Source organism: Scleropages formosus, chromosome 16 (assembly GCF_900964775.1).
Source record: "Scleropages formosus chromosome 16, fSclFor1.1, whole genome shotgun sequence".
Taxonomy (NCBI): Eukaryota; Metazoa; Chordata; class Actinopteri; order Osteoglossiformes; family Osteoglossidae; genus Scleropages; species Scleropages formosus.
Window position 1 is genome coordinate 17,998,131 of NC_041821.1, and position 12,353 is coordinate 18,010,483.

General features: G+C 41.2%; 1 protein-coding gene across 1 annotated transcript in view; it reads left to right on the forward strand.

Annotated features, from left to right (window-relative positions):
• Positions 1–11,494, forward strand: part of LOC108933600 (serine/threonine-protein kinase pim-1-like) — a 49,180-nt gene extending 37,686 nt beyond the window's left edge. The window contains exons 2-6 of the mRNA XM_029259301.1: positions 10,009–10,103; positions 10,308–10,358; positions 10,539–10,956; positions 11,127–11,303; positions 11,403–11,494. Coding sequence (XP_029115134.1) covers positions 10,009–10,103; positions 10,308–10,358; positions 10,539–10,956; positions 11,127–11,303; positions 11,403–11,494 — 833 coding nt within the window. The remainder of the gene's footprint in view (positions 1–10,008; positions 10,104–10,307; positions 10,359–10,538; positions 10,957–11,126; positions 11,304–11,402) is intronic.
• Positions 11,495–12,353: the final 859 nt, after the last annotated feature.

The window sequence follows — 12,353 nt, forward strand, 5'->3', positions numbered from 1 at the left end:
GGATGCAAATAAAATACAGTCTGAAAAGGCAGAAGCTTCCACCAGTATGATAAGTAATGCAGGTTTATTAGAGGAGGCAGCAAGCAAATGTGGCTGCAGCACATGTAGATAAACAAGCAACTCTGCAATGGGTATGCTAAAATAAAGAAATGAGTGTAAAACCTGGATTTAAAGGCTAAGACTGAAGGGGCATTCCTTATTCAATTTATTTTTATCGAGCACTCTTATAGATCACTGAACAAGGTTACTGGAAATGATCCAGGATTACAGTTTTAACACATAAATGTATAACATAAGTAACAATAAGTAACAACAAGCAAGCTGGCGGATCATTCCAGAGTTGGGGTGCTCTATACCTAACGGCACAGCTTCCCACCAAAATCACTAGTCTTAGCAACGTAAAATGGAGCAAGTTCATTGTTTCGTATGTTAGGACATCAATTTTGAAGTCAAAATATGTTATGTATTTATATTTCTTCAGCATTTTCAGTGAACTGCAGGCTGGACTTAGCCTGATTTAAACAACCATACATTACGCGATACTAGCAGTCAATTCCGCTAAAGGCTTGGACTAGCTTTTCCATTGCTTCTGTTTATTGGAAAAACCAAAGAACTGCAGCAATATGAGAGCTAAAGTGTAAATTAAAATGGGGTGTTTCCCCTCCCCCTTCGGCCTTGCACCGTGCGTTTCCAGAATAGGCTCTGGCTCGCCATAACCTCGCTCGGGACCAGCGGTTGTTGACATTGGTTGGTTGGTTGTTCATCTACAGTTTTAACTAATTAAAGCTGTTAGCAAAAGACAAAACAAGAGAAGACTCATTAGGTCTGACTGATAGTAGAGTTGAGTGTCGTCAGCATAAGAACGAAAGCTAACAGACTTGTTTCTCACCTTACAAACAAAACTGGGAGCAGAAGCCAACTTGAAATTTTTCACAAACAATGAAAAAACAATAATACAGACCCCCCACCTGATTTATTTGCATGTTCTGTAAAAACCTCAGGTAAAGGTATAATGAATATGAGAATATTGTCTATGACTTTTATTTAAACTTCATCCATCTATCATCAATGATTGCTTGTCTGAAGTAGTGGTCACGATGGTCCAGAGGTATCCAGGAGGTATAGGGCACAAGACAGGATACACCCTGGATGTGATGTCAATTCATTAACATGAAACAATATCAAAATTAAAACCAACTTAAAATGACTAAAAATAAAAAATAATTAATTTCCACATCTTCCTTGTCAATCCCGTCTATTCCATGCTATATGGTAAAGCTGCAGTGTGGTCAATTTCCACTCATGTTCTAAAGGAGAATGCACTTGGAATTGTTGAACCAAGGTAAATTCCTTCTTGTTTTTAGTTACTTTTGCCTTTGATGGAGTCACTTAATTACCTGAAATTGTTTCATCAAATGTGTTGATACCCACATCCTTTACGTACAAACCATGAGTAGTAAGAAGATGTAGCGTATGATTGAGTCCGTTGGAGGCTTCATAATTTGGGTTAATTCTCCAGAATTTAGAAGAAATAGATTTTTTTTAAAGTTTTTGCTGATCGTCTGACTCCGCAACTACTGTATGTGACTCTTAACATCCCACTTGAAGACTACTTTATCACAGATACCAGTTAAACTGGCAAGAAGATTGCAAATTTGGCTAGCATTGAGAAATAAGGTCCAGCAGGTCTATAAATTAGTAATACAGTTATGACAGATTTGCATTTTACATCTATTAGTAGAACTTAAATTGATTTGAAACTATCTAGATTTCTAGATGTAAGTAGTAGTTTGTTTAAGAAAACTCTGCCTCCTCGGTCGATAGTACGTGATTCGTGGAAACAATTACATTCATCTGGTGCAGCCTCCACTAACAAATTCGTAGTGGAGTTGCTAAGCCAAACGTCAGTCAGAGAAAAGAGATCAGATTCATAACTTAATGTCATGTAACTTTCCAGAGCAGCTTGCTGTATTCTTTTATTTATTCAATCATTTATGAATTCAGTTCGTTTTTATAGACAACTTTGCATATGTATATCCATCCATCCATTGTCAATAACCGCTTGTCCCGAGCGGGGGTCGCGGCGAGCCGGAACCCTACCAGAAAACACAGGGTGCAAGGCCAAAGGGGGAGGGGACACACCCAAGACAGGACATCAATCCGTCGCAAGGCACCCCAAGCAGGGCTCGAATCCCAGGAACCCCCACCCCCGCAGCAGGCATCGGCTAAACCCGCTGTCCCACCATGCCCCCCCGAATGTGTATAGTACATCCTATATGTTGTAGGAGAAAGGTAGCTTGGATTAGGCAGCACAGGACCCTTTATTGTAGGGTCACATGGCATGCTTTAAAATGGCGTTGAGGGACTGACTCAACAGAGTGATCATATCTTGTACAGTAAATGGGGAGGTCGCTTGCTTAGAGAACATAGGTTCCACTCGCTGGGACCTTGTTTGTTAGTGTCTGCTAGGTCACATCTTGCCACAGATTAGTGTGGTCATGCTAGATGGGTTTTTGTTTTGGAGTGTGAACAGTAAATTGATTTGCCAAGTAATATGCAATGTGCATTCCGTTTAAGAATCCCAAGCCAGAGTAACACAGCAGCACTGATTGTGTTACCCCTCATTACAGCTTAAGCTCAGCACTGTAGCCTGGACACACTAAGATATGTGATGTGCTTCCTGGAGAAAACTAATGTCTAGGTTTTTTTCTTGCTTTACGTTATGATAAACTGTACATTTTTACATTACATAAAGGTGACATGGTGTCACAGTGGCTGGCACTGCAGCCTCTCAGCACCTCAGCTGCCCAGGCATAGCATCAAATCAAGCTTAGTCTGTGTGGGGTTTGCATGTTCTCCCATGTCTACAAGGGTTTCCCTCCACTCCCCCCACAGTCCAAAAACATACAATTCAGTTGAACTGAATACTCTACGTTGCCCGTAGTGTGTGTTTCTCATCCCCATCTACCTGCTTGGTGGTCCCACACACAAAAGGTAAAGAACAGAGGTTCTCGGTTCTGGCTCCGTTGTGGTGTAACTACCTCCCCATCTCACTCAGAACTGCTGAATCCCTGTCCACATTTAAAAAGGGTCTTAAAACTCACCTCTTCCAGACTCACATCTCACATGATCTCTTAAGTTCTTGTCATGCGTAAATGTTCATGCAAAATAACTTTGAGATCATGCCTGTTGAACAATGGAAAAACCTTTACACAGCTACTCCTGTAATGTATTGTAAATGTCTATACACATTTAAAATGCTGTAAGATGATCAGGATTCGTCAATATTGTGATAAAGTTTTATGCACCTACTCGTGTGATGAATATTGGTTCATATGGTGGAAACAAACTCTACTTAAGAATCACACATCTGCAACTATGTTCCTCTTTCTTCAAATGTAATGCACACATTGTATTTTCTATGAAATGAATGTCGCTTTGGAGAAAAGCCTCTGCTAAATGAATAAATCTAAATGTAATACAGAAAAATTTCCAAGAAAAACCAATTATTTAACCCTGTTACAAATGAATCCTGTATTTTTTTTCTGATGAGTAACCTCAACCCTGTATTATATTTCTGGCAACCTCCTTTACCTCTAGAAAACTAATGAAATAAGGGAGGCCAATTTCTGATGTTATAAGGACCCCTAGAGGAAGAGACGCTGCAATACAGCAGATGGACCTACGCTGATGACAATCCGCAGACCACATGGGATGTGACGCTGCATGTCCGCTTCATGTCCATATTTCAATTTCCTTTGGCCTACGAACATGACAGCTCATCGCCTGTTATATTCCATCGCTTCATGTCCTCCACAGAGCAATAGGTGGAGGTGTAGCTCTCAGCAGTGTTCTTTTGTGAACTGAAACTCACCTGCGAGAATCCAGCTCCTTGGCCAAGAGACTGAACTGTTCCAGATCAAATGGGAAAAGAAGCGAATAAATGAGTTAAACAGTTGTCACTAGGTTTGTATAAATGTGTTAGGGAATGACACCGTTGTTATCCATTTCCATCATGGGAACACGCTGAATTTGAGGGCGTACATTTTCACCCTTCCGAGTGCCTCCTGAAGAGAAGGCACCAGTTTGCTCCGCTCCTTTTTCACTTACTATTCCTTCACAGTTGGTAAATATTATGTTTGTTTTTAAGGGAAAATTTTGACTGACAGCTGAGAACGGCCAATGAAATCCTCGGATGTGATCACATGACAATAAAGAGGCGTTGCTGTTGCGTTGCAGTTTAAAAAAAAATCTTTGTTCTCTAACAGAAATGTTAAATATTACACATGTTCCATTGGCTGTGGTAGGGATTTTATAAGGCTAAGTTTAGAAGTACAGGGGTATGAACTGTTATAATAAGCAGATATGTGTAAAAAATTAAAAATGATATTTAATTAATGGAGTAATCTACCAGAGGAGACACTTCTCCAGATGTTTACTTGTTGTTATGCTGCGTTGCTATGTTTAAGGCGAGGTCTTGCTTTGCCTGCTGAGATGGATGGTCAGAAGAAGTTTGGACGTGCTGATTTGTTTACACGAATCATTTGCCTGCTTATGTTCACTTCAGCCCACACATCACTGTATTTCTGGAATGAACTGATCACTTTTAAGATCAATATAGTGTTTTGCTTGTTATAATGTACATAAAGTCTGACCCCCAATGGGTCAACATTCAAGCACAATAGAGACGCTGGATTTACATGGAGAAGGATCTTCAAAGAGGAGGAGGAAAAGAGCAGCACGTTTCTGGTGCTGCGGAGGAGAATCCGGTCCCTGCAGCCCTGAAGAGACTAGTGCTCTTGACCTGCGCTCTTCCTTGGGTAAGTAAGGGACTGCTGCTACTGTAGGACTTCATTATTAAGTGCTTCTAATGCTTATGGTTTGACTGAAATAACAAAAAAAAAATTATTATTTCTTTTTTTGGTTTATATATATATATATATATATATATACCAAAAAATTATATATATAGAAAAGTTTTCTATAATATATCTAAACCAAAATATCACCATTAATGTCAACAGACCATTAGACCAACCACCACACCATCCATTAATTTCAGCACCAGAGGACAACTGAGTGATTCCCTCCTGAGAATCACTCAGTTGTCCTCTGGAGTCAATATTAATTTTGTAGCGCTTCGTACGCCCTTCTGGTGTTGTGCTGAAACAGTTGTGAGCAGAAGTTTTCTGCAAATGTACTACAGCGGGCGAGGATGGAACCCCCAATGTGGCATATTTATGTTTCACAAAACATAAACACGCTAAAAAAAACATTGTATATTTAAAACAATAACTTGAGTTTTACTGGAAGTCAATATTGTAACAACTTTTATTATTATTATTATTATTATTATTATTATTATTATTACTACCACTACTACAATCATTGTTGTTGTTATTGTTAATATTATTGTTGTTGCTGTTGCTGTTGCCCATTCAAAGATCCAAAGATTTCAAAATGTCAAAGCAAACGTTTGGATGACAGCATTTTCTATGAGGAATAAACAGAACAATTGCTGATAATGGCCGTGTAGCACAACTGGTTTGTTACAAACTAAATGCATTATCATTATCTTAAACTTGAATGGTAAGACAGAACTATGGTCACAATTTTCTGGTTTTGTATGCCATTTCACTCTAGGAAACTCGTATCATGTTGTTGTCATCCGTTGTTCTTTGGTCATATATTATATCTACAAACGTCGATAACATTAATACAGGTGGTCCTGGACTTAAAACATATTAGACTTACAACGACCCCTTCTTACAACATCTGTCCTATCAACCTTTTTATATTGTTTGATAGTCCTGACGTTTGGTTGTGCCATCTAAGGGCAAAGACTTCATCTGCTGTACGATCATAACTGCCCCAAGGCACCCATGTTCTTGTTGACTGGGTCACTGTGTGTATCGCAGATTGATTTATATTTATAGGTGATTGTTTTATTTACACAATGCTTGTTTGTTGTTCCATTCTCGTTACTTGTAAATGATAATGGCTATCAAGTGAAAATGCAAGTATTCTGATGGTCTGGTAAAGAAACAGGAAAAGAAAACATTGAGAAAAGAAAATAGAAATAGTGCAGCAAGGAAATGTAATACTGCACAGTTTTTAAATTGTTATTATTCTACATTAGTATTAACATGAACAATGTGCTAAATTAGTAAAAGTAATATAACAATGGCGTATTATACAGTCTAAAATTCATGCATATTAATTCTTTATACTGTATATCCTTTTGACTTATATAATACAGTATAAGGAGATGATTTAGGACATCAGAACTGAACTCTGTTGTAAGTGAAAGAACCTGTAGAACGGCATGAGAAACTACCTGAAAACATTGTTATACTGTCCACGGTGTACCCTTCGTAGCCCTGCACCTTGTGCTTCTGGCCTACTATGTGATCTGCTATAACCATGACTTGCAGAAGTGGTTAAGGACAGTGAGCAAGAGTTTAAAACATGAAGAATTTTTCAGCACACTATTTTTTAAAAGAAATTCAAGCCAACATAGCTGCATTAGTCTAATTCTAAGCTGATCACCAGGTTTGACATTTTGGCCTAAACATTTAATTGCCAATTGAGGTACTATTGTCGGTACGAAGAAAAATGAAAGTGCAGAAAGGAGGGAAGTAGGAAGAAGGTGTTTATATAGGTTTTTACTAAGTGGCCCCAACTGTTGGATGGTTGTGACTGGTTCATGGATGGATAGAAAGAACCTTTAAAAATCCTGAAGGAAGTTACATGAGTTTACAGCAGCATGTAAGCAACAAAGGAGTGACAGAAGACACTGGGACTGACACTGGACACTCACGTTTAGACAAGTATACACACACACACACACATATTTTCAGAACCGCTTGTCCCATACGGGGTCACGGGGAACCGGAGCCTACCCGGTAACACAGGGCATGAGGCCGGAGGGGGAGGGGACACACCCAGGACGGGACGCCAGTCCGTCGCAAGGCACCCCAAGTGGGACTCGAACCCCAGACCCACCGGAGAGGAGGACTGTGGTCCAAATAAAACCTGTGCAAAATAATTATTAAGAAGTCGTAATGACAACCAAATACCATTCTGACATCAAGAGGATTCATTGTAGTACCTAATGGTCACTTTCAGAAATTACCTTAGGTAGCTTTCTTGGGAACAGCAGAACTGGACCAGGGTTCAGCCAATGTGGCATGTAGACAGTCATTGTTTATGATGGCAAAGAGTTTGTTTATAGCCCTTCTCCGTGCGACTTCCTCCGGAGAGTTCAGTCTAACTCCCAGGACTAAGCCAGCCTTCCTGATTAGTTTATGCAATCTGTTGCCATCACTTATATAAATATCATTGCCCCAACATATAGCTGAATAGAAGACTGTACACACTGCTATAGACTGTTAGGCCATCTGCAAGAGTCAGCTGCATTCTCCAAAACACCTAAGCTTCTTCAAAAAGTAAAACTAAGACCTTTCTTCTTCAAAATGTTAGTGTTGCTAGACTACTCCAGCCTGTTGTCAATGCACTTCCAGGTACTCCTACATCCCCTCAGTGTTCATTCCACTCCATCAATGGTCACTGAACACAGTGGACCATTGGGCCTACTAAAGTCCATCTCCATCTTGCTGTCTTTTCCATGTTGAGCTACAATTAGTTCCTTTTGCACCATTTACCCTTCGCCAAGCCTCTGTACTCATCCTCCTACCCACCCCTGGTACCCCAAACTTTACTCAGGTTAGGTGTTTTACCTAAACCCTGAGGTATACATAGTGAACAGGAAGGGTGTCAAACACTGTCCTTCGAGGAGCCCCCATGTTGCTTGCGGCCTGGTCTGACACATCCTTGTAGCCATACAAATTGTGGTCTATCAGTTTAATTAATACTCCATAATATAGGACACAATCCAGGGTATATCTGTCTGCATTGAATGAAACGTCTAACCCAACAGCCTCAGCTTGACGGTGTTGAATGCCCTGAAGAAGTCAAAAAACATGAGCCTCAGGGTGTTTCCTGCCTTGTCCAAGTGGGACTAGGCCCTCTTCAGCAGGTAGCAAACAGCACTGTCTACTGCAGGGCGGTCCTGGTAGACAAACTCTATAATGCACAATTATACATCTATAACTACAAACTGATGTATTGCTATTCAAGTCCAACAGTTTTTGTTCAAACTTCATTGCTATTTGCTGTTGTTGAAATGTACAAGATTTCTGCAGTTGTTTATTGAGTGCTTAAGTTTGTAGTTAGGGTTATGGATGTTTGTTAGTGTAGTAGCCATTGGCCAGAACTGTGTTGTCATTGCACTGTTCTGTGTGTTTGAAAGCTTTGGCTGGCGTGTCCTTGCATTCTGTCAGGTTTGCTGCCAATCCATACTGATACGTAATGTGGCTCTCAGTGCCGTGGGTTTGGATGGGGTGAAGAAGGACGCAGAGGCAGCGCTCATTTTGAAGGTTTTATCAGAAAACTGATACCAGGGAAATAACGCTCTCGATACAAGGACCCTCTTTCTTCCAGGACCTGCGCATCTAACCAGCCTTTCCAGCCTGCTTAGCACCCCTTGGCTCTCTTACCTTTCTCCCTGGCAGGTGCAAACACCCCCTTATATTCCCTGTATGTCACCAAACGCTAACCAATTACATTTACCAAGCTTCCCGCCCAAAACACGGTAACATGAGTCGTTACAGTAATAAAGTACATGTTCCTTTGTTAGTAGAGGTGAGATGTTACAGTATCAATCCATCAATATACCACACAATAGGATCGTAGGCAAATATAGTTGCAATAATTAATGATGGCTATGAGTGGTCCTTACCTATTCTGCCAGTTATTGTCTCTGTTGCTATAGAAATGTAATGTACAAATTGGGCACTGCAGCAGACACCATAAAACCTATTTGTCCCATTGTACGTAACCAGTTTAATGCTCCAGCTGTGCAGGTCCAGTGCAGTCCTGACAATGATTTGAGGTCTTGATAGGTATTTTAAACTGTCACCTTTTCTTGAGAACTGGAAGCAAACAAGATGTTTTTTACATCACTGGAATATGTACTGGAAAACTCAGTATAGCTGATCTGCATACACCTTCAACACCATTGGACTAATGGTGTCAGCCCCTTCAGGTTTTTCCATTGTGATGCTTCTTCAAATTCTTTCTTTACCTAGTATGTAGTGGAAAACAATCCAGGGTGTTTCTAATGGTGGTAGGAAGGGGATTGATTGCAACAGCAAAAGCTGAAGTGCTGAAATTTGACTCAGTTAAAAAGAGGTAAGACTATAGTGACCACAGCTGAATAGGTTGTTGTGAGAAGGTGTGCATTCATATGAAGAGCAAGAGAGTCAGGGATTCAGCCGGTCCCCGTTGTGTGGCAGGGCTGAGGTTCGAGCCCTGCTTGGGGTGCCTTGCAATGGACTGGCATCCCGTCCAGCGTGTGTCCCTTCCCAGCTCCGGCTTGCCGCAACCCCGCTCGGGACAAGCAGTTGTTGACATTGGTTGGGAGTCAGGGACAGAAAAAGGGTTTTCTTTACAGAAGTATGAAAATGAGAGCAGGAGACAGAAGTGTTGCAGCATACAGTGTTCAGAGGTGTGAGTTGAAGAGCAAAGCACATTTTGTCAAAACTGTTAAAAACCTGGTTTACCTCAGTGGGCCGGTCAAGGTCACCTTACACTGAGCAGCCATTGGACCAGCTATAGTAATGTTCTTCAGGCCTTTCCACACCTCCCACACATCATTCTATTTCAGCCCTTCCTCCACCTTCTTCCAATGGATGTCTTTGGCATGCCTAATCCTCAGTTTTAACTTTGCCTTAGTAGTTTGCTACTGACCTTGATGGTTGACCTTTTTAGGGTCCTGGTTGTATTGAACCTGTCTGGTCTAGCTGAGTCTCTGTTGCATGAGTTCTTTGTCTTTTTGTTTTGCTATTGATAAGTAGATTAATAAGGATTTGACAGGTTTAACTGTGTTTCAGTCAGCTATGGGATGTAAAATAAAACCTGTTTGTAAGCTGTCTGTTTGTGTAATAGGGCCTTTGCAGGATCTCTATTCCCAAGGGGCACTACTGAGCGAGGGCGGTTTCGGATGCGTCTATGAAGGCTTTCGGAAGGCAGATGGATTGCCGGTAAAATTCCAGATTTGTCCACTTTAGTTCATTGTCCATGAGTTTATATGGAATGAATTCATACAACTTTGACCGATTAGTCTACTATTATCTCAGCAGACAGTGCATTTGACTTTTGCTTGTAGTACATTTCTAGGAATGCAGTGGATCTGCAGTTGTAGTGAAAACAGGTAATCTCCTTAATACTTTCCTTCTTTCCTCAAGGTGGCCATAAAATATGTATCAAAAATGCAAGCAAAGCAGACAATAGATATGGTAAGTACCTTCAAGTCAGGCCTCCTCAAAGGGAGACAGAAGTGGTTGTTTCACTGACCAGCACTGATTTAAAAGCAGTTATGTAGGAATTATATTACAGTACCACTGGCTAACTGATGCTGAAATATGTTTGTTGTCAAACTTAAAACAGAGCAGTCAAATTAGCACTGTGCTGTACAGTATCATCCAACTTCATGTCAACACCACCTCCCCCTACTACCATCACAGGATAGGCTCATTCCTCGGGAGGTAGCACTGATGAAGTTGGTAAACCCTGTGCCAGCCAGTCCTCACATTGTGCAGCTCATTGAGTGGTTTGACTTGTGCACTGAGTTTGCCATAGTGCTCGAAAGGCCATACCCCTGCCAGGACCTACTTGACTTTATCACAGACCGGGGCTACAACTTGACTGAGGATGAGGCTCGAAAAGTGATGCTGCAGGTGTTGGAGGCTCTGAGGACCTGCCAGGACCGGGGTGTTGTCCACAGAGACTTAAAGCCTGACAACCTATTGATCCAAACCAACACACTGCAGGTCAAATTAATAGACTTTGGATGTGCGACATATCTGAAGGACACACCTTACAATGACTTTGAGGGTCAGTGAAAAAGGCTGCATGATCCCTTCAAGCAAACTATTGTGAAACAGGCCAGACTCTACTGTACTGACAATATGTTCTTGCAAACTAAAGGTCTTTAAAGTGTGATGACTTTTTTCTTTCAGGGTCCTATTATTCACTTTTCACTCATTTATCTCCATCTCTCTTAGGGACAGAGATATACTTCCCCCCCGAATGGTTTCTGCAGAAGCAATACCTGGCAGGTCCAGCTACTGTCTGGTCTTTTGGGGTCACACTGTACACTGTGTTACACTCCCACCTGCCATTCCCTGGCAGAGATGAAATTGTCAAACACATTCTCGTCATCCGGCCAGAGATTTCAGATAGTAAGACAATGGGAGATGAAGGGCAAGTGCCTTGAACACTGTCAACCTTTCGTATTTCTTGTCAGTCGCTCACCAAATTCCTTTCCTGCTCTCCTGCAGCATGTCGTCATCTCATTTTGTGGTGTCTGGAACCCCAAGCAGCAAATCGCCCAACACTTGAGCAGATGGAGCATCATCCATGGTTCCACTAGGGCTGGTAAAGGTGCATGGGGTCAGCAGCACTTCCAGTAACCATGAAGTTTAAGTTCCTTTTTGTATTTAAAAATGTGACTTTATTAAGGCTTCTTGGTGGTAATATAAATGTCAGTTAAGTGCAGAGTACAGTAGAAAAAATTTTGAGAATTGTGTCAATTTTTTTTACATTTTTTAAAAATACATAAGTGTAATTTTGTGGCCAGAAATGAAACTTAGATGTTTTAATTTTAAATTATACTAGATGGCTGCTCAAGGGGGGCACGGTGGCGCAGTGGGTTGGACCGGGTCCTGGGGTTCGAGTCCCGCTTGGGGTGCCTTGCGACGGACTGGCATCCCGTCCTGGGTGTGTCCCTTCCCCCTCCGGCCTTACGCCCTGAGTTGCCGGGTTAGGCTCCGGTTCCCCGCGACCCTGCATGGGACAAGTGGTTCAGAAAATTCTGATCATATTTCTGCATTCCTTGCTATAACATAAGCCCTTTGGAATTTAAATCCAGCAATCCAGGTTGAAATCTCTAAATCCTGGCAGTTTTGATTTTTGTCTGCCTTACTGAACCTTGATGTGCATATTACCCTCTATAGGGTGTGAGGTAGAGTACACCATGGATGAAGATAATTTGAAAATTAGGCTCATGGATGTTAATAATGTAAATAAATAATATTCAGATCACTGCTTATGTATTTCACTATGCAAAGCACACAAAAAGTCTGCTGTCTGAGGTGCTGCGCAGTGTTATCAACGAATGTTTGATTCCCACCTCCTACTGTAGTACTTTGAAGCACTCAAAACTGAATTACGATACAAAATGCAGTAGCACAAGTTTTTTCACCTGTCAAAACATTCCCAAGTTCCTCCCC